General features: G+C 41.5%; 3 protein-coding genes across 4 annotated transcripts in view; 2 read left to right on the top strand and 1 right to left on the bottom strand.

Moving 5' to 3' along the window:
* The first annotated feature begins 3481 nt into the window (after positions 1-3481).
* On the top strand, positions 3482-10884 carry LOC139289838 (antizyme inhibitor 1-like). Its single transcript, XM_070911481.1, has 12 exons — positions 3482-3604; positions 4349-4470; positions 5827-6037; positions 6190-6363; positions 6591-6763; positions 7071-7205; positions 7339-7420; positions 7569-7643; positions 7990-8155; positions 8460-8575; positions 9327-9544; positions 9670-10884. Exons 3-12 carry the CDS (start codon positions 5936-5938, stop codon positions 9782-9784), a joined length of 1356 nt encoding a protein of 451 aa, XP_070767582.1. The 5' UTR covers positions 3482-3604; positions 4349-4470; positions 5827-5935; the 3' UTR covers positions 9785-10884.
* A 165-nt stretch (positions 10885-11049) lies between these two features.
* On the bottom strand, positions 11050-13915 carry LOC139290217 (Krueppel-like factor 10). The gene is made up of 4 exons (XM_070911919.1): positions 13841-13915; positions 12906-13136; positions 11843-12734; positions 11050-11643 (listed from the first exon to the last, which is right to left on the bottom strand). Exons 1-4 carry the CDS (start codon positions 13913-13915, stop codon positions 11417-11419), a joined length of 1425 nt encoding a protein of 474 aa, XP_070768020.1. The 3' UTR covers positions 11050-11416.
* A 6292-nt stretch (positions 13916-20207) lies between these two features.
* The window catches only part of ubr5 (ubiquitin protein ligase E3 component n-recognin 5), a 30237-nt gene continuing 29722 nt past the window's right edge, over positions 20208-20722 (top strand). For both annotated transcript variants that reach the window (XM_070911579.1, XM_070911580.1), the window contains exon 1: positions 20208-20318. In XM_070911579.1, the coding sequence (XP_070767680.1) occupies positions 20257-20318 (62 nt within the window). In that variant the 5' untranslated portion in view covers positions 20208-20256. The remainder of the gene's footprint in view (positions 20319-20722) is intronic.

Below are 20722 nucleotides of genomic sequence, written 5' to 3' on the forward strand. Positions count from 1 at the left end.
CCTATTGCTTTCAGAAATGCAAGCATGCTCACACACACACACACACACACACACACACACACACACACACACACACACGTTTGTATATAGGAGTGTGGATAGGTTGCAATGTGTAGGCTACATCTGTGCAGGTGCATGTCCACACACATATGCAGATGCGCCGCTAAGGGCATCCTCCAACATGATGTACTCGCAGAATATCATACACACTATACACACAATAACATGAAGTCTCTAGTTTAATTGATGTGGTCTTCCCGATGGTATGATTTTGTCAGAAACAGCATACTTTTACAGTAAACCACATGCGATGATCTCAACTATTGACACAGAGTTTATTAAGAACTTATCATAAATACCTATTCAGCAATCTATCATGGCAGAAAGGAAACAAGGGTGAAATGTGCATCATTTTTTAGATTGTGTCATTGTTTCACCATCATGGTATATCTCGCTGTATCTCTCCAGCTTTGACACTATTGTTGAAAATGACATGTCCTGGGAAAGCCCAGAGATAAACATAGTTCCTTTTAGGAGGCATGTTGTACAACCAAAAATGGAACCATTTTACAATTAATTTTTGAGTGTGTTAAAGAAAACTGCTATTTTCAAAAATATGTATGTAGATAAGCAACTGTCAGAATAGAAATTCTTGGATCAGGTCTTTTAATGACATTGCTTTGGCATATTTGCTATATCCCTGCAGCCTGCTGCTTTATATTTCCCTGCTTAACATTCAGGTCAGCGTGAGGAAAAGTTTGTTTGGAGTTTCCTTTTACTTAGCAACATTCTTTGGCAAAAAAAAGAGCTGCTGAGTGACCTGACAACACGTACAACACTGGAGTCTGTTGCATAAGACCAATTCATGGTGGGTTTAAACAGTCACTCATGTCCATGTAATGAGTGAATAAGTTATTGTCATTCAAATGTGCAGAGATACCGTAGAGTTAGAGATTGATCTGATTGATTGTGTTTGTATATATAGAAAAAAAAACAAAAGAGGGTGATCAATTTAGTTGAATTTGCTATTTTGTTTGATCTTTTTATTGTTGGAATTTGTTGTTTATTCCTCTCTGACTGGAGACTTTTGGTCAGTCAGGGTTAACCTATGCTGGGCCTGTCTAAATCAGTGCGCTGATGTAATCTGTTTGCAATGTTTGCAAATATGAATTCCTGCTGCACAATGCAGCCACTGGAGTATTGGCCCTCACAGTGGGTGGTACACATGTCCCGCTGTCGCATACCCAATGGCTGCGATGGCTATTCTGATCCAAACAATGGAAATCAAACATTGTGCGTTACTGGAAGCCACTTTAGATGCTATGTGTGATTAGCCTTATATATACATAATCTCATTTAGTGTCGGAGAAAACAGGCACAAAACACGGAACAGCTTTTGTGTTGCAGTCCGAGGAAAATACATAGCCTCTGCAGCCTTTACAATGGACTCCAAGCAATAGTTTTATTAGCGAAACAAATGCTGCTATTGTTCATTTTTCCCTGAGGGGTGCTCAAAGCTCATCTAGCACTAAGATTTTCACAGTAATGTGAAGTCATTACTTTTCTGGTTAGTTGATAAATAACAACACATCATGCAATGTTATATTATGTGTGTAAAGATTTGGGTGATCTCGCTTTGTTCTTGGTCAACATATGATCTCCATGGAAGAACAGGGCTTCTGGATGGACTGGAAAAGGTGTATTCCAAGGATACACATTTTGGTGTGTTTATCAGAATCAGAATCAGAATCAGAAACTGTTTATTGCCAAGTAACATACATTACAAGGAATTTGCTGTGGTCTGAAGGTGCTATTGTTTTGATAACAAATAAGTAGAATATAAAAGCTAAAATAAGAATAAAAATAAAAATAAGATAAGATAAATAACAACAGTGCAGTGACCAGAATAAAGTAAAGTGTCCAGATAAAGTGTCCAGTAGGGGGGTGAGTGCGTTAATGTAACGCAGTGGGGACAGGGGTGATGTACGTTAATATAACGTATAGCTTGTGTTTGTGTTCTGGGGGGGGGGTCAGTGAGAGTTTGTCAGGTTATTAGTTAATAACAGACTGTACTGTATGTCCCTGTCACCCTGTAACAATTCAGTGAAAACACTGAGCTAAAAGAACATTGACTGGCCAAAGACTGCACAGTCACTGCTGAAAATGGACTTTGACTCCAGGATACAGACATGAGTGGACCATTACAACAAAGACAGACTCAAAGGCAAACTTGCCGTACATTTTCATAGATATATTTTCTAAAAAAAAAAAAAAATCTGCAAAGAGATTCTATTGATAAAGTTTGCTAACATGCATTAAAACATAAAAAAAAAAAACATGTGACGCTGTGCCATTAGACACATGGAGATTTGAATTAGGGATTTTATGCTCAGGTCTTTGATTCTTCAGACCCAAGATGATGTCAGTATCAACATGGAGTCAGAAAAAAGCCCCAGAGAAAACACTTCCCTTCTGTTTAGCTAACAGTAGCTACGATTTCCTTGGCACCCTCCTCCTCCAGTGTTGAGGAGGGAGACATGCAAATTTATCTCCTTGGGAAAAAACACACTGCCCCAGACCCAGCATTTTCAGAGGCAGGCACAACTTCTCAAAGTCACAACAACATAGGCAAAGGAACGGGAAAGTCCACTCTGAGCTTGAACTGGAGGCAAAGGACATGCATGCATCCACTTATTACTCATGGGACTGATGCTTTGCAACAGTTGACAACAGAAGGAAAATTCTGCAAACTTTATTGGACAGCATTTTGTCCCTATTACTGAGCCATGGGAAACACAATGACGACATAACACAGGTAATTATATGCTGAAGATACATTTGACTGTCACTGCTTCTGGAACATTTCTGAATGATTTTGGAAATTGTATGGAAAAACGAATATGACAACATACCCATCTTCTTCATCTAGACTATTATTGTTAATATTAATATTATCGTCATTGTTTTTGTTTTTGTTGTTGTTATAATTATTATTACTATTAATATTGCAAGTTATTGTTGGGGATCAATTATTGTAGTAATCTATGGCTTTGTAAATAAATGCTCCACATGTCATCTATTATCGTGTTGAAAACCTGAGGTCGTTGTCTTTGGTTTTGACAGCTCTTAACTCCGCCCATCTAAAATGCGTCAAACTCCCCACACTTAGCTGAGGGGAAGCAGACCGAAAATTATGTTTATATGTTTTTTAATTCTTTCCTGAAAGAAACATTTCCTGAAAGATGCCTTTATTAAATCAATATTTCTGGCATAGTTTTTCCCCCCATTGTTGCTTTGTATTACTTCAAAAAAACAAAAAATACGTTGCAATGTGCTCTTTCATGTAGATTTTATTTTGATATTTTAACCGGATATGTGACTGTTAATTAAGGTGTCTTGACGCTACTCGACCTCCACTGATGCCTTCCTCGTAACAAACGATCCGTACTTGCTATCATCTACAAAACCTCGAACGACAACAATCGACCCAATCCACCACGTCCATGGCAGTTAGCCTTTTCTCTTTTAGTAAACCCACCACTCTTTAAAAATTCCGCCTAAAAAGAAAAAGCGTTCTGTCCCCTCTTTTGGGTTTTCAGCAGACGTAAGTAATGTTAGCAACCCGCGTTGTTAGCTCGCTAATTAGCATGTTGTTGAATTAACATACTAACGTAGCGTTTGTTTGCATACATGCTAGATACGAGAGATTAAAGACAACACAATAGTTGGTAGTATTACTACTGAAAGAAATAGTAACTCACTCAAGCAAACAAACAATGTTTGCATTGTATGTTGCTAGGTAGCTAGCGCTAATACCGTATGCGAACGTTACCACTGAATGCAAAAATGACCTGTTACAATAGCAAACTAGGGTCAGGTAACTGAAGTTACACTATGTTAATAATATTAAATGTAGTTTTGAAGTGGTAGCACGCAGCTTGGTATTAGGCCTATCACGTTGGGCAAGATTGTAAAAATACTGTTTGCCGTTGTGACTAAACATAGTAATGTAAGCTAAAACTGTTAGTCATGATTGCGTCAGCTCAGTTTACTTTATTACGAATCAAACTGGTGCAAACTAGCAAAGGGTAACATTTGAAAATATTCAAAAATTGCTATTGCAGAAATCATTCAATCATTTTTTTTTTATTATCCCAATGTGCAACTCTCGTGCTCTCCTTCCATTGCCTTTGAACACTTAACAGTGTGCCTGCTTAACTGCTTAACAATGTTTCCTCTACCACTTCACAGATTAGATTGTACAAACCCTGCATAAATGTTAAGGTAGACTGGCCTCTCTGTCGGGGACTGATTCCTATGTCCCCTGTCCTCATCTGTCTCTTTGCAGGTGTACAACAACTATCCAGAGGATCTAGGGGCAGCTCTATACCGAGAGCCATTTGACTTTAACGCCGAGCCACCTTGGGATCCTAGCTGATAGTGGGCAAGTTCATCCCAGGACTTGTCCATGTGAGTAAATTGAGGAATGAATGTATCCTCTTTGATCGTTTGACTGGGGATATTTTCATACTACAAACATATGCAAAATAAAAACATGTTTGCTTTTGCATTTATGTATGTGTGCTTGTTTCAGTAGAGTGGTATCTTTGTTTGTTAATGCACTGTGACAAATAGTTTCACCAAAACTCTTGACAGAAGGAATAAAAAGGTGCATTTACAAGCTGCATGCCCCAGTTAAATCACAAACAGCCGGTTTTTATTTTTGATCTTGCATTTCAGATCTATTTTCAGCACTTCTATTAAAATAACAGGACTTTTAGCGGCAGTGAATTTCTCTTGCTCTGATTTAGTTGCAATTAAAGAGAGAATGATTTGGTTGTAGATATTAATCCGGCTAATAGTGACTAAATTTTCAATGTAGTTCTGTCTGCAGTGTAATGTGAATATAATGCATTCACTGTAGTAACTGTATGAGCCCATTGCACATTTTGTTCAAGAGGGCAATGTTATGAGTGACATAGCTAAGCATTACCTAACTTACATAAAGTCTTGGTTGATTTTTAAAGAGATGGTAGGGTTGAGCCATTTACCTTTTTTTAACCAGTGTTTCTGCAGGGGACTAGATAATTAAAGCCTACACATTTTTTTTGAATTGCATTAATAACATTTTCCTTCGCAATGAAACAAGGAGGCACTGCAAATCTACCCTCGTCCCTCCGTCTGTCATACACAGTATCTCATGTACAACGGATCACATTTCACAGGGTTTGGGTTACTTCCCCTGCTCCCGTCTGTCAATAACTGCACTTTTTTGGAGCAGTAGTCCCTGCCTTGTCACAGTTGTCAGCAATACAGCAGGCTTTCTAGGCACATTGTTGGTCTCCCTGTTTAACCTCCCAAAGCTACAGCCACGTCACATCTGGTCCAGTCCAGACTACTGTACTGAAAGTAAAGTTGTGACACCAATGCCGCCAGTATTGTACCTTGTTTAATGCCATCAAAAAGAACCTTTACGGGTCACCAGCTCAGGGATTAATGGTGATTGTTGGGAGTAATTGATGGTAAAGTAAATGAACCCTGTGCCCCAGACTCTGTGTTTTCACAGCGGCTTTTCAGAAGAATAGGCCTCTTCCACAAAGCTATCCTGTAACGTGGAGCCTGCTCTGTGCTCTGATTGGATGCTCACTGAAAGTGACTTGTTTGATCGGGAGTCTCATCAGAAAGGTTTAAGTTCCAGCTACTGAATAAACTAGAAAAGAGTTGGACAGCGTAGATGAATATGCCTTATCCAAATATGATTGAATTGTTGTATGTTGCTTCGTGAACTTTGTGTCTTATGTTGACTTTTCTCTTTTTCTTGTACAGTTTGTTGCATAAGTCTAGGACCCCAGGGGCTCGAGAGGGAGCGAGCAAGACCACTTCGGACTAGCCACATTCTTTATGCCTGTCGGATGAGAGGAAAACGTTAGAGAGGATGAAAGGAATCACTGATGAACCGCAGTATTCTGTTGGCCTACTGGAGGGAGGCATGGCCCTCTGTGACGTGATTGACAATCACATTTATGAACAAACTCTGGTAAGGGGTCTCACTGCAACAACATTTACATTTAGTACATACTTATAAACCTGAATTTCTTACCGTTTTTTTAATTTCATGTGGTAAGATTACAAAAGCTTGCGGTGTGTATTTTTTTCTGATTCGTCAACGTATGTTTCCTTCTTTTGCAGTCTGAGAAGAATGCATTCTTTGTAGCGGATCTGGGAGTCATAATGAGGCAGCATGTTCGCTGGCGAACCCACATGGCCCAAATTCGACCATACTATGCTGTCAGATGCAACAGCAGTCCAGCTGTTATTGAAGTTCTTGCTGCCCTCGGCACTGGATTCATTTGTACCAACAAGGTACTCTCTCACAAACGTGTTTGAGCAGAAAATGACTACCCTTATTTGAAATAGAGGCACCACCAAGTGGTCAGTGTACCTCAGTGCCTACCTTTTGATATATTGTTTATCATACATTTTGTCTATAGTAAACCATGCAGACAGGACTTGGCATGATGAAACTAGCCCATATACAGTATATTAATGGAATACCGTTCTGTCTGTGTCTCTTTTGTTCAATATTTCAGTCTGAACTTGAGCTGGTGCACAGCCATGGTATTCCCTCTGAAGATATCATCTACAGCGGTGTTTGCAAACAAGTCTCCCAGATCAAATACGCTGCTAAGAACAGCATTGACCTCCTGGTGTGTGATAATGAAGCGGAACTGCGCAAGATTTCTCGCTGTCACCCCAATGCCAAGTAAGCGCTTGATAAGCATTAGTCCTAGTGCCAGTGATCACATGACAATGAGAGCTGCTATTTCAATGTCAAGTAATTGGCTTGGTGCAGTTGTGCCACTACAAGTCATTCGATACCATCCACCTTACAGGATTTCACTTGAAATACAGTATGTTGTTTCCCGTCATAGGCGGATTAGGATCGCCAATAACAAAAGTCTCAGCTGCAGACATTTTGTGATTTAATGTGCTCATTCTAGTTGTGTGTACCACTTTTATTTAACTCCTCTTGTTTATTTATTTTTCTCTGCAAACCCGTAACCAATCAGGCTGCTGCTACAGGTTTCAACAGAAGCATCCAGCCCGGACGATGAGATGAGCATGACATTTGGATGTTCCCTCAAAGACTGCAGGCATCTGCTGGAGAGGGCTAAGGAGTTGGGTGTGCAGGTGGTTGGGGTCAGGTGAGGCCTACAGAAACGTGTACTGTGACTGGTCATGAAGCACTTTGAGGAAACATACAGATTGTGTATAAGGACCACAGCAGCTCTCCTCTCTTCATTAACCGCCTCTTTTTCCTCACCCCCCACCCCCCAGGTCTCACATTTCCAGCTCTTGTGAGGATGACCAGGTGTACGTTCACGCCATATCTGATGCCCGTTGTGTCTTTGATATGGGAGTAAGTAATGTTAAAAAGTCTTATGTTGCTAGTTGCACTGTTCAGTTCTGTTACAAGCATTTGCATTGCTCTCTATCACACACACCCAATTATGTTTTGCATACTGTAGTGCTTTGGTTACACATTTACAAGCCTTTGTCTGCCTCAGGAGGAAATTGGCTTCAACATGAAAATCCTGGACATTGGAGGCGGCTTCAGTGGCTCTGAGACCCAGCTGGAGCTGGTCAGTATCTTATCTTCTTTTTATATGATATAAGTAAGGACACGGGGGCTATATAACTGTATAAGCAACACTGCTAGAGAAATGTGTCACCATATGGATTTGGCTAGACCCTTTGTCCTGATCTAGAATGGATTTTAACCGTCACAATAAAAGTGTACTGCGAGCATTACCACAATGTAACTTGTACTGCATTTAAATGACATTTTTATGACATGACATTTAAATGAATGGTCATCAATCTTCAAAGGCTGACAATGTGATTAGATTAGTGATGTCTTAAATGTGATTTCTTTTTTTTTTAAAGGTCTACCCATTTGACTTTTTACCACTGTCATCTCTATTGCAGATCAATAGCGCAGTCATGTCTATGGTGGAACTATACTTTCCCCCGTCCACTGGAGTTTCCATCATTGCTGAGCCTGGCAGCTTCTTTGTGTCCTCTGCTTTCACTCTGGCCGTGAACGTCGTCTCCAAGGAGGTGCTGGCACGCGATCGCCAAGACCAGGCACATGGTCAGTGTGCATGACATTCATCTATATTCATATTTATTCGCAGACAAGAAAACAGAAAGGAATATGACAGAAACAATGTTACATTCCAGAAGTAACCAAACTCCAAGGCTGACTCTACATTGGACAAATTTATAAATGTATATGGCATAATGTAGGACCATGAGGAGGACTACCATTTGTATTGTCCAGGAATTGGCAACATCACAACTGACAAACAAACCGTGATGTGACATCGCACATTAACAGCCAGTTTAAAAATGAATCCGTTACACTGATAGATTTTGTCTACCATCTCTTTTAACAGATGATCCATCTGCCGACGATGAGCCAGAGTTCCAGTACTACATGAATGAGGGAGTGTATGGATCATTTGCCAGCAAGCTCTCTGAGACACTGATCGCTGCTCCATCTGTTCACAAGGTGAGTCTCAAAGATTCTCTAGGGGTCAAGATGTCAAGAAACTTCTCTTCCTTCTTTCGTTTCTCAATAGCTCTACACATTTTTCTGTTTGATTAAGTAAACGTTTGTTAGTTAAACATCGCATCCTGACCAGTAGGTGGCTAAATTTACTCACTGTATAATAACTAAATAATCACCTTGATGCCACCTTCTTGTGCTCTGACTAACTAATAATAGGTTATGTAATCAATGGGGCAAGAAACATAAAGTTAGCAATTACACTTTTTATTATAATGAATCAGAGATTTCAGGAACACCATTTTATAGTTTTGCTAATATTGCATTTGACTTGAGGGATTTACTGATGGTGGAATAACTGACTAACAAGGGTAAAGGTTGGGAGTCAAGACAAGTGCTTGAGTTAAACTCAAAATCAAAACATTTTCATTTTGTGGGATTTGTATAGTGAGTTGCATTAAGAATGAACACATTTGACTAAATTGCCTCGTATAATGTCACAGATGTGTGTGATCCTGAATTTCAAGATGTGAAAACCAAAAGTCACTTACTGTTTGATGTTCAGTTAAGAGGTTTACGTGCAACAGAAGTTCATTGAAGTAAAAAGGCCAGTCTGGTGGCCATGTCTGTGTGCTTTTTAACTGGCTATGATAATTAGATCTGGTGACCCAAACCCGATCCCAGTTGAGTAAGTGTTGTTATGATTGTGTATATGGATTACTAAATAAATGATCTCTGCCCTGTGTGTTAGCAGAACACAGTCCTGGATGCTCCAGTGTTCAGCAGCAGCCTGTGGGGTCCCTCTGGGGATGACCTGGACCAGGTAGTGGAGCACTGTCTATTGCCTGAGCTCAACATCGGCGACTGGCTCATGTTCACCCACGCGGGGGCCTACAGTCTGGGTCAGCCACTCTGCACCGCCACTGACTCACCACCACCCCCTGTATACTACGTCATCTCCTCCAGAGACTGGTAAGGAGCTCAGTTGGGGAGTGTTTTTTTAAATTTGGAGGGTGTTGCAAAGCTCAGATTGAGATTTTGTTGTGTGTGTGTGCAAAAATGTGCAGGTTTCACTCATGTTCATTTTCCTCCTTCAGGTTTGAGATGCAGGACACTGGCGTCACCCACGAGGCCACACTGAAGAACTTCTCATTGGTCCCTTATTTCCTCAGTTGCTGCCACACAGAGGCTGCGCTGTCTGTCCCAGCTTAGCAATCATCAGACCAGGAGAACTTTCAACTTGCCTTCACTGGTTCCTGCTGCTAGCTTCCTCTGGCCTACATTCTACTGGGATGAAGTGAGCCGATTGTGCAGATAGTGCTTGAAATTGCTGGGGCCAGACTGAATTCATCCCACAAACCCCAATGTAAAGTGTATTAAGTGATTAGACCCAGGAATCCCAAGTAGATAGTTCATTAGTATGCAACAAAATGGATGACTCCTAAAAGACGGATGCATTCTTCCCTTTGCTTTGGACATCCCACAGCACCACAGTTTACACTCATACAGTAGACATTTAATGATTTTTAAATGATAATATTTGACAAATGTATTATCTATATCTCCATTGCTGTTGCCAGTCTTGTAAAGTAAGATATGTATTCCTGAGTGAAGCAGTGTATTTCAACGGAAACACACTTCTGAGATGTTGTAGGCTGCTTTGCTACAAGATGTGTATTTATGATTTTTAATTGGTTGTATAGTTTATTTTGTGTGATTTTTGATTTCATTATTACATTAAAAAAAAAACAATCTGCTGTCCTTCTGTTTTTGAAATGGGGGGGCTTGCATATGGAGGTGCATTTACTCATCTGTCTGATGCAGTAAATGAAGCCAGTGTGATCAATGTGCCGTGTCTCCACTCCTGGAGGGGAAAAAAACGACGTGCGGTTGGGAAGCTAATGGCTCCGTGTTCGCCTGTAAACTGGTGTTTCAGTGCTGAGTGGCTCGCTTGCAGACTGGTGAGGGTCCGGCAGGTGACATAGCAGATTTCCGCAGGTTTATTAGACAGCATGTGCTGCAGATGGAATAAGGGAAGTGTTGATGGATAACGAATCAGCTGACATGAAATGGGTTCTTTCTTTTTTTTTTTTAAAGCATCATTTATAATGCTAGAACCCTTTTTTGCTATTTTTATTCAATCTGTTTAAAAATGTTTTTTCAACATTTATGACTGTTGAAAGAATATTATTTACCAACCGTGCAGGTGTACTTATCTGTGAAATTGTCTCCCACTCTGTGTCTGAGGCTGATGAATATGCTTGTATCTGTGCTTGTCAACATGAACAGTAATAAACTCCTCATTGACTGGACTGTGAATCACTGTCCCCTTTCTTTTTTCATGAACAGATCATTCATTGCATGTCAATGACAGCGGCACTATTAGGAGATCTGGACCCAACTAAAAAATATATATAAATACCAAGAGAAATACATGTGTTCAAGTTTAATAAAGATTTTTATTTTCCCTTCAAGAAAACAGCATTGTGCAAAATAGTTTTATAACAAATAGATTCACAGAACAACATTCTTTGGTCAAATATCACTGAGAAGTAAACATACATTCAGCATTCATTTGGAAAAGTGTAATGAAAATGACTTGCAGGACAGTATCCTCAGTAGTTTGTAGTGTAAACAGTCTCATTACCTCGTTCAGCAAAGACTTTACATGCAACTTAATTTAGTGTTCGGTTCAACCGTTAGTGAGTGTGTTTCATTTGAGGCTCAGCTACACAAAGCCTCGCATTCAGTGTCACAGTCTCACAGTTTGTACTTTGGTGTCTCATCGGGATGCCTCGCGTAGAGTTTGTTGAAGATTGTGTGTGTGTTGTGGGAGCAGTGGGGTCAGCAGACTGGGTGGGGGCCCCCTAACGTCCAGCAGGGCGTCCTCCTCGCAGCCAGGTGTCGCCGGGCGTGCTTGGCCAGATGGTCGCTGCGCATGAAGCGGCTGAGGCACATGGGGCAGGCAAACCTTTTCTCCCCCGTGTGGGTACGTCGGTGGCGAGACAGCTCGTCGGAGCGAGCGAATCGCCTCTCGCAGCCCTCCCACTTGCATTTGAAGGGCCTCTCACCTGTTGGAACGCAGACAGAGAAAAGGAAACTGAGGCTTTTTGGGGGGGAATTTGGTCCTACTGGGGTGTATAGAAGGTAGAGCTCATTTGTTTTCGTGACAAAAATAAGACCACACTTATGCCACCCCTTTTGCACATGGCATTTGGTTGCTTTCTAAAATGTCTAGGAGTATCTAGAAAAAGGTGTCAAATCTCTTACCTGTATGTGTCCTCATGTGGGCCTTGAGGTGTGAGCTCTTGAAGTAGGTCTTGCTGCAGTCCCCACAGGGACAAACATGACTGCGTACGCGGGACACTTCTGGCCGCGGTGGGCTCGGCCTTTGCTTCACCAAGGCTTGACCAGGCGCGGGGGCGATGGCTGGTAACTTGGTGCCACCAGGGGTTACCAGTGCTGGCTGGACGTAGAACGTGGGAACCGCCGGCTGAGGGACAAAAAACATTACGGGACCTTTTGCCACCTGTCCCCCTAGGAGAAAGACCTGGGTGGGAGAAGCTGCTTGGGTTTGTGGTTGTGCCTGTAGTTGTTTGTGCTGCTGCTGCTGTTGTGGTGGTGGTGGTGATCTGTGCACAGTGGTGGAAGGAGAAGAGACGGGAAGAATCTGGCAGTAGACAGGCACAGGAGAGACCCCGGGGCCACCAGCTGAGTTTGATCTATCCTCTGGGCCTAAAAGACTCATGTGCGTCTGGCTGGCTTCCACGACATTTGGCAAAGTCACAGTGAAAAGTTTCTGTGGCGTGGCTGCAGTAGAGCCACACTGTGTTACAATGTTCCCCTCAGAATCTCTCCCCTTCAGCCCGTCTTCAGACCTCCGATCGGTCTTAGAGTCTTTTGTAGGAACTTGAGTGAACGGGTCTTCCCTGGAGACAGGACGGACGTCACTGGAGAAGTGCTGGCCGTCTGAAGTGTGGCGGATTACGCTGGTGCACTGGAACTGTTGCAGAGAAGCTGCAGTGTGCGTGTTCAGATGAGTCTCTTCTGTTGGCTGCCAGCTTGGACTTCCAGCGGCTGCAGGTTGGTGTAACAAGGCTGCTGCTGCTGGGGGTGAATGGGTGGCCTCAAAGTTGGGTGGACTGTATGGCGGTGTCATACACTGAAAGGAGAGGAGGGGTTCAATTCAAGAGGATGCAAGTAGCAGAGCATAGAAAACCCTACAAAATAATCTTGTCCCTAATGCCATATTCTAGACCAGATTTCGCAAAACCCTCATGCTTGTTCTAAAAATGCTTAATATGACAACTCTCAGCCCATATGGATCACCTACCAAAGGAGAGCCCTGTAGCACAGTAGACCCAAGGGGGGCAGAGTCATCTTCTGAGCAGTCTGAGGACGGAGTCAAGGGTCTGAAGTGTCTGAGCCGAAAGCTCCTGGTCTTCCAGTGCTTCGTCATGGACATCAGAGCCTCCACAGCCTCCATGTCACCTGCACCCAAAGGAGCAGGCTGGATTTCCCCCTGGACGTCCGGGTAGAGCTCCTCAACTTCCATGTTGCAACTCTGGTAAAAGGGCAAAAATGAGTTTAAGACAACACTATTTGATTTTGTTCATACATTTTCAAGATGTGACTCACTGTAGTCTTTCGCTCAACTTTTCTTCCAAACTGTCCAGCTGTAACTTTGCTGGATTTAAGGACAGACACGCACATTAACCATACATTATGTAAGCAGACATACGCAGTCCACTCTCAAGTCCCAGCATGTTCAATCAATGCTTTAAAGCGTATTGATTTGGCCATTCCTCAACACATGCAGAATATGTAAAGGAGCATGTGAAGTGAGCATGATCAACTGCTGCTCTTCAGCACTGGGGCCCTTTCACCTACTTCCCTGGGAGGGGGGGGGCAAAAGCTCCAACTGTGCTGCTTACACAAACAGTCAGACAACACTTAGCAACCCCTCCCTGACCTGCCCAGCACACACACACACACACACACACAGAGGTTTCAGACATTGTCATACTCCTGGATAACCATCGCTGGTGAAGCTGGTGGTAAATGAATGACCTATGACCTAGATATAAGCTGGCATCATCAGAAATAAAACAAACAAAAGCAATTACACTATCTATAATGTGTCGTGTAATTTAGATAAAGCACGTCTCGTTATCAGAAGAATAAATGAATGCCAGAAAAATGTACTTACATCTTATGTGGGTCTGTGTGGGGTGTTCAGGGACCCGGGTTAACTGCTGAGTCCGTTGCGTCTCCTGTGAGCACCTCAAACCACACTTGTGGCTTCTGTTTCCCAGTTTTCTCCTCGGCCTCGTTCCCATTCATCGTTTTCAAACGCGGTGGGGAAACGAGCCCGGCTCCGCGTCTCGCCCAATGGGAGGCAAAGGTGTGTTAGGCGCCGGCCAATGGGGGAGAGAGTCGCTGCGTGATCGGGGGCTGACGGCACCGTGGAGGCGGCGTGGTACACAACAGCATGGGCGTGTGAAAAAACATTCTTGTCTACACTCTCCGCCACCCACCCCCAATACACACACACACACACACACACACACACACTATCGCCTTGGATGAGTCACTTCACCCTCTTCATCAGCCGGAGCAGACACACACACACACACACACACCCTCTTCATGACGAATCAAACTTCGGAGTGAGGAAACTGAAAAACAGATGCTCTGACAATCACTTAGCAAGGTGGAGGTTCCTCCACCAGACTTAATGTAATATTTTTAGCATTGTGATAAAGTTTGAAAATGTAACCATTTCCCCCAGAAACGTAGTATCTAATTGACTGAAATAGAATCTGGAGTGCAGGCAGGACAAACTTTTCCTTCAAGTCTGGTGTGTAATTGATCGCACAGAAATGTGTTGTCACTAGTCATTGCCAGAATTTTGCTTCCAGAAATATTATGAAGTGGTTTGGAAGTTTTGGCTGTAAATGACATTGGATGTTTGCTGAAGGTCTGGAAGAGGCAGCTAGATGTCTTTAAAGTCTTTTATTGCAAGATGGATCACATCTGCTCTGAGGTTATCAGGCTATGTATAAGGCCATTTCTTCAGAGAGATGAAACGCAACAACTTTATTCATTTGGCAAGTTCACAGAAGTCACAATAATATAACAATACTTTAACAACCAAATGACAGCAGACCAAAATAACTACTGTAGGTATGTAAAAACACTACTGTAAGGCAAACAATTGTTAAACTATGTGACATAACAGCAAAAAGAATATATATTTCAAGTGTTCGGAGGGTGGCTCAGCTCTGACATTTTGAACTTATTTAAACCCTAAAAAACACTTCTAGTGAAATTAATATATTAATCAGTTCATGTGAAAGGGACAATGTTTCCTCTTTTGGAATTTCTTCTGAAAATCCATTTCCCATTTGGTGAATTGGAAGGGGCATCGACTAGCTCCAAGTGACCAAATTCTTGAAGTTCCTATGAAAAAGTAATTTGATGGCTGTTTGAGGGCTTCTTGTCCTTTGTGGGAGAAAGAGGTCAGCAGGCAGCAGGAGATGGCCTCGGGCAGCCCTGTGGATTAGGTAAGTGTCAGCTGTCTAGACCGTCCTGCAACAGCACAGAGGACCAGAACAAAAGGCCGGCTGTAGACGCACAATGAATAAATACACACACAGGCACAAGGCACTTTGACTGAGTCTGGCACTGTGGGATGTTCCTCAAAAGCACATCCAGGAATGAGTTGCTGGAGGAGAAGAGAGTCTGAGCGCAAGTGACATAAAGAAAGAATTCAGGGTTTTTTTGTTTTGTTTGTTTTTTAACAATTCATATCTCCTTATTTGTTTGATTTAACTTCTTGGATTCCGGCTTCCAGCAACCTAAGTTTAAACTGAAACCCCTGTTCACACTTGTGTCCTGCTTGCTTGAGGAGGTGCCTCTTATCAAAATACGTAGGCAATTTATCCACTATTCAATATGTACCTGATTAATATTTATAGTGTGCAGTACTGTGCATTGTGCAGAGAGCTTATCTTTTTTTTAATGGAAAAAGTGTGCTTTAATGCCTTTTTTCCACTCCAACAACATAATTTACAATAAATTAAACAATACAAGATCAATCTTTTTGGGAAAAGTTGCACTTTTACCTTTTTTCCTGCTTGGAACATAACCCACGTTTTATAATAGGGCAGCTAATAGTTCACAGTTCATAACTGGAACAATATTACCATTGCTGTTCTGTACCTACTATATGTATAGCTTTCCATTACTTGTATTGTAAAACCAAAAATTAGAAAGGATTTCACATTTTTATAGTAGGGGGTCGTGTAGAGGAGAGGAGGTTGTTCATCTCTTTGGCGACACCTGAAGTGGCTCAACGTCCTCCCGGATCCATATTCATTATGTTTACAACTTTTCTAGAAGTTTGTCATCCTGATTGTCCATAGTGTCATGTATTTTCATGTTGGTCTATTCTGTACACACAACATATATTGCATGTCTGTCCTGGCAGAGGGATCCCTCCTCTTACTGAGCATTCTTTTTCCCTGTTAAAAGGGTTCTCTGGGGGATTCTTTCCTTATCCGGATCAAGGGTCTAAGGATAGAGGGTGTTGGGTACTGTACAGATTGTAAAGACCCTTGAGGCAAATTTGTGATTCGTGATATTGGGCTGTATAAATAGAAAATGACTTGACAAACTGATACTTTAATGGTGGGAATGATGGGAATCATTAAAATGTCAAATGACTTTGTCTCTACTGAAGACAGACTTGACCTGCATTAAAGAATTCTTTTTGGCCACTTGGGGGCAGCAGACCAAGCTGAAAACAAAATATTGACATCTTTTCATCTTGTAAAGGTGCCATGGCAAGTGTTTGCAAAGAACTACCTATTTACACTTCTGGCAGACACAGAGCAACATGAGCATGTGGAGTTCTGTTTCTGGCAACCAAAACAATGATCCAAAGTAGACTAAGGCTCTGCTACCCAGCAGAGTTGGGTGATTATTCTCTGTGGGACTTTGACATTTCAGTTATTTAATCTATATATGTGGTCTGTAGTCAAGCATGGCTCAGTCTTTTATCCATCTCGACATGATTATCCAGCTCCTATAACAGTGCAGAGTGAGAGGTCATGGCACAGAAGAACACATTTTTTGTGGGTCCTGAGGTCCAGTGCCATGTTACTGGTCTTTGGCCAATCAGGTTGCCCTAGTTTTAAAAGCATGATGCAATGGAGACCCAGATTCTTGGCCAGTGTTAACTAGTTACAATGGTCACGCTCTTTAGAGCAGAACTTTACAACATCCTCATGGTGTTGTGCAATGGACAAATGGATTTTGTTAGATTCTAGTGGCAGCATTGCCCCAGATGTTGTAGCTTCCCACACAATATCAGCCAGTTTTCAGGCAGTGTTGGGTGGCTAAGAGAGACTAGGCCAACAAGGGCTCACTGTTCTCTTTTGCTGTTACAGAAGTTGATGTTTGTCTTAAGACAGTGGAATAGCTCCTTACTTCTCTTTATTCCTCATGTGCATGCAGGCCAGCATAGTGTTTGGAGCGGAGGGTTTGCGCCCGAGGCTTGGACTGACCTGTTGTTAACAGGCAGAGTTACCCCCTCATGGTCAGTCCTGCACCGGACCCGTAAAGATATGTCGCAGCCAGCACTAAGAGGAGTTATTTTAAAGTCTTACTCTCCAGCCAGTGATCGTGTTACCTCACTGGGAATAACTTATACTCCTGGTTGGGGCCTGACTGACAGGAGCTGGTGCTGGTCCACTGATCTATGAATGAATGTGGAAGATGGTTCAATAAGTTATCAGTGGTTATGGTTTAGCTTTGGGTCTCTCTTGGGGGATGTAACACATTCAATTCAATGTCATAAAAGCTCAAACACTTTTAAGTTAACTTCATTAAGTTGACTCTATTGGGTCTTTTATGCATGTTAAAGGCCTACTTTAATTAAATGACTATTTTCTGCATGAATTTATTCATTTTCTAAAGCTATAAACCCAATAACCTTTATCTGATGATAGTGCAGTTTCCTGGCTCTGACTCTTTGTACCCTATTTAACAACACCAGAGGCCATTTGATAACCCAGTGCCCAATACCTAAAAATAGCTCTGGAGGTTTCTGGGGTTTTGTTTGACTTTACTCTTGAAAAAGATTACAGGGTTTTTTTTTTTGTAGGGCAATGGAACTGGCTGCATTAACCTCAGTGCTGAAGTCAGTAAACAGATCCTTAACTTGTGTCACTGCTGGTTACATGACATGTGGCATTTGTACCAGAACGTAAGGCCAAATGATCAAATGAAAATATACAGCTGGTATCTGCAGTTTTGTCCATTGTGTTAACATATTATTGATAACATTAACACCATTTTAACATATTATTGATGTTATTAACACTGCTCACCTCACAACAATAACAATGTATAGCACTGAAGTATTGTGTTAGCAAATAATACAAAAATTAAACTATAAATCAATAATAATCTATTAGTGACGTGCAGTTTATGTGACATTTGTCTTGTTTTATTCTAGACGTACACCTGATACTTTACTGATAGTAAATATCTATTCCGTTAAAGTCCTGATGATGCAAACTGCAGACCAGACTAGATGAAAGAATAGTACAAGTCATTTTGGTTAAAACAGGTTCATTTCTATTTGCTAAGTGGGAATTTATGCTACAGATGGCAGATAAATGAGGAACCTCACCTGGGGCAGTGAAAATGTTCCTTCTGTGTCATGCTTCATTTTACATTGTCTTGACGTCTCCAATAGGAAACCTCTCAGTTTCGGTTCAAGTTGTTGAGGACGTTTCTTTAATATCTTATTTTAATACAGAAGTATTGTACAAATGGCCATCCTGGACAGTTATACAGGTCTGGAGCCACCTACCTACAGTACAGCATCTGTGGTCGAGTTCATGGTCTACGGGACAGGGACAAATACTTTGCGGTTTAGTATGGCTTTCTGGGACTAATTCTAATCCCATTATGAAAGGTAAACCCTGCCACCTGCTGGTGTAAAAAGACAAAAGCTTTTATTGGATTAGGCTGTAGATTAGAGAGATAAAACCAATGATTAGTTACATATCCTTTTGATTTTGATATGCATTCAAATGTTCAGTCTACTATCTTTTAAGACTGATTTTATTTGTTTGACAAACTGACCAGGATGAAGGTATTTTTGTAAAGGTTTATCATACTTAAAATGACATATATTTAGCACAAGCAATACAAGATTGATTCTGTATTATCAGTTTATTTGAGCAATCACATGTCATCCTTTGATCCATGCTGTGTGATGATTTCCTCTGCCCCCCCCCCCCCCCCCCCCCCTCCCTAATGTCTGCCATAACTAGGCCAGCTCCCCCTCCTACATCCAGGGCACGGGCCAAGATTCAAGCACTGCCCAAAGTAGACTTCTCTTTTCTTACACAAGGTAAACCTTGAGCCTTCATCTCTCTGTCTCCTGCCTTTTTCTTATTTCTCCAGCTGCTTAAATCATTTCCCAGACTCCACAGGGGTTTAGATGATGTGGGGGAATACACACTAACAAAGTGTTTCATGGGAGGGAGCCCAACATGAACAGACTCCCAGTTCGCTTCCTTTTATAGAGCTCAGTTCTGAGTTGGTTCAGCTTTAAATATAATTCTAGTGTAAGAATAGCAGCTTTAAAGTGGGGGTCCTATATGAATTTTTCCATTCCCTGAGTGATGCCGACAATAAAAGTATAACCACGTTCTTCCCTTAATATTTAGTGACATAATATAGATATTTAAAATAAACTTTTTTTTTGAATGGATTGAAAGTATAATATAATTGTTTATTGTGTAACTATAGAATTTAACTCTGTATTTAGGTCATAGTGTTACTTATCAGGCCTGGAAATGGAGGATTGTAGTTGGAAAAACCAATACAAATTTACTTTGAAGATATCTTGCAAGATTACTTTGTATAGCTACTAACCCTATATTCTTATATCAAACAGAATAAAATTAATCATAAACAAATGTAACCTTCTTGGTGATTTAAATCATAAAGGAAAAAAAAGATGAATAAACACAGAATAGAAATTATTTTAATCTTTGAGATGGCATGTGGGATTATTTACTGCACTGGTTTGTAACTGCACTTTTTCATTTGTTTAGTTTTTCCCCAGTGTTGAGACCCCTAAATGGTCAATCAGGCTTATATTTTGATACCCTACTGTCCTAGCTTTGTGAACGGCATTGTTTTAGCTTGCAGCGAGGTAACATAGCAATACTACAAACCCCTTTCTTTGGCCTTTGTAGTCGAGACATTGACCTAATAATTACTGCAGATGCTTGAAAATGCAAATATACAAAGATGCATTTGCAGAACTGGATGAGAACAAAGACTTTGGAGTGGGAAAGTGTAGTATTTTTTATTACAGTAGTCTTGCCTTTCTTCTTGAGGCCAATCCCGTCCAATTTAACACATTTCCTGTTTGCGCTCAGGGTCCAACCAGCGGAGCGGTTGCATGTGCACAAATCAACACACAGAGAAGAAGCCTGGTAGAGTTAAGATGGCGGCATGTGGGTGAGGAGGCTGGGATCTAAACTCGAGGTTTTTCGCCATTAAACGATTCCTATGAATCCACATACATACAGTAATCGAAAGAATTACAATTTCCACGTCTTTCGCACGTCTGTGTGTGATTTTGGATTGACCCCATGACATCTATACACTTCGTGGTTCACCCGTTGCCCGGGACCGAGGATCAGCTCAATGACAGGTATTTTGTTGCGGCCCGTGGAAAAGAATAATTTAAATTAATATTTATATGCGGGGTGTGGAATATAGTATTCGAGGTTGTATTTACGGACGATGTTGACATTGTCATGCGTGTGCATTCGGGTTTAAATTATTTAAATGACCCCCCAGGGTTGAAACAAGGCCCGGCATCTTGAACAATCCTCGCTAGCCTGCTGCTACCTAAACAGTGCTAGATGCTAGTCCGCTAACTTGCTATCGTACGAATAGCCAGAACGTTAGCAGGCTGTTTCCTTGGTTCTCTGGAAGGATTGGCTCACAGTCAAAGTTGAGATAGACAATGCGGGTTGGGGGATGGGGAAAAGAGAGGGAAATAAAGGTCGTAAAACACAGCGTTGTTGGAAATATACCATATTTCGTTTATAA

The sequence above is a fragment of the Enoplosus armatus genome, chromosome 9 (genome assembly GCF_043641665.1).
Source record: "Enoplosus armatus isolate fEnoArm2 chromosome 9, fEnoArm2.hap1, whole genome shotgun sequence".
NCBI lineage: Eukaryota > Metazoa > Chordata > Actinopteri > Centrarchiformes > Enoplosidae > Enoplosus > Enoplosus armatus.

Coding starts and splice junctions, on each gene's coding strand:
- LOC139290217 (XM_070911919.1), bottom strand. CDS start 13,915: ATGAATGGGAACGAGGCCGAGGAGAAAACTGGGAAACAGAAGCCACAA. Junction 13,137..13,840: donor TTGAGGTGCTCACAGGAGAC/GCAACGGACTCA, acceptor CCCTTTTACCAG/AGTTGCAACATGGAAGTTGA. Junction 12,735..12,905: donor TGCTACAGGGCTCTCCTTTG/GTAGGTGATCCA, acceptor CTCTCCTTTCAG/TGTATGACACCGCCATACAG.
- LOC139289838 (XM_070911481.1), top strand. CDS start 5,936: ATGAAAGGAATCACTGATGAACCGCAGTATTCTGTTGGCCTACTGGAG. Junction 6,038..6,189: donor ACATTTATGAACAAACTCTG/GTAAGGGGTCTC, acceptor CTTCTTTTGCAG/TCTGAGAAGAATGCATTCTT. Junction 6,364..6,590: donor GATTCATTTGTACCAACAAG/GTACTCTCTCAC, acceptor TCAATATTTCAG/TCTGAACTTGAGCTGGTGCA.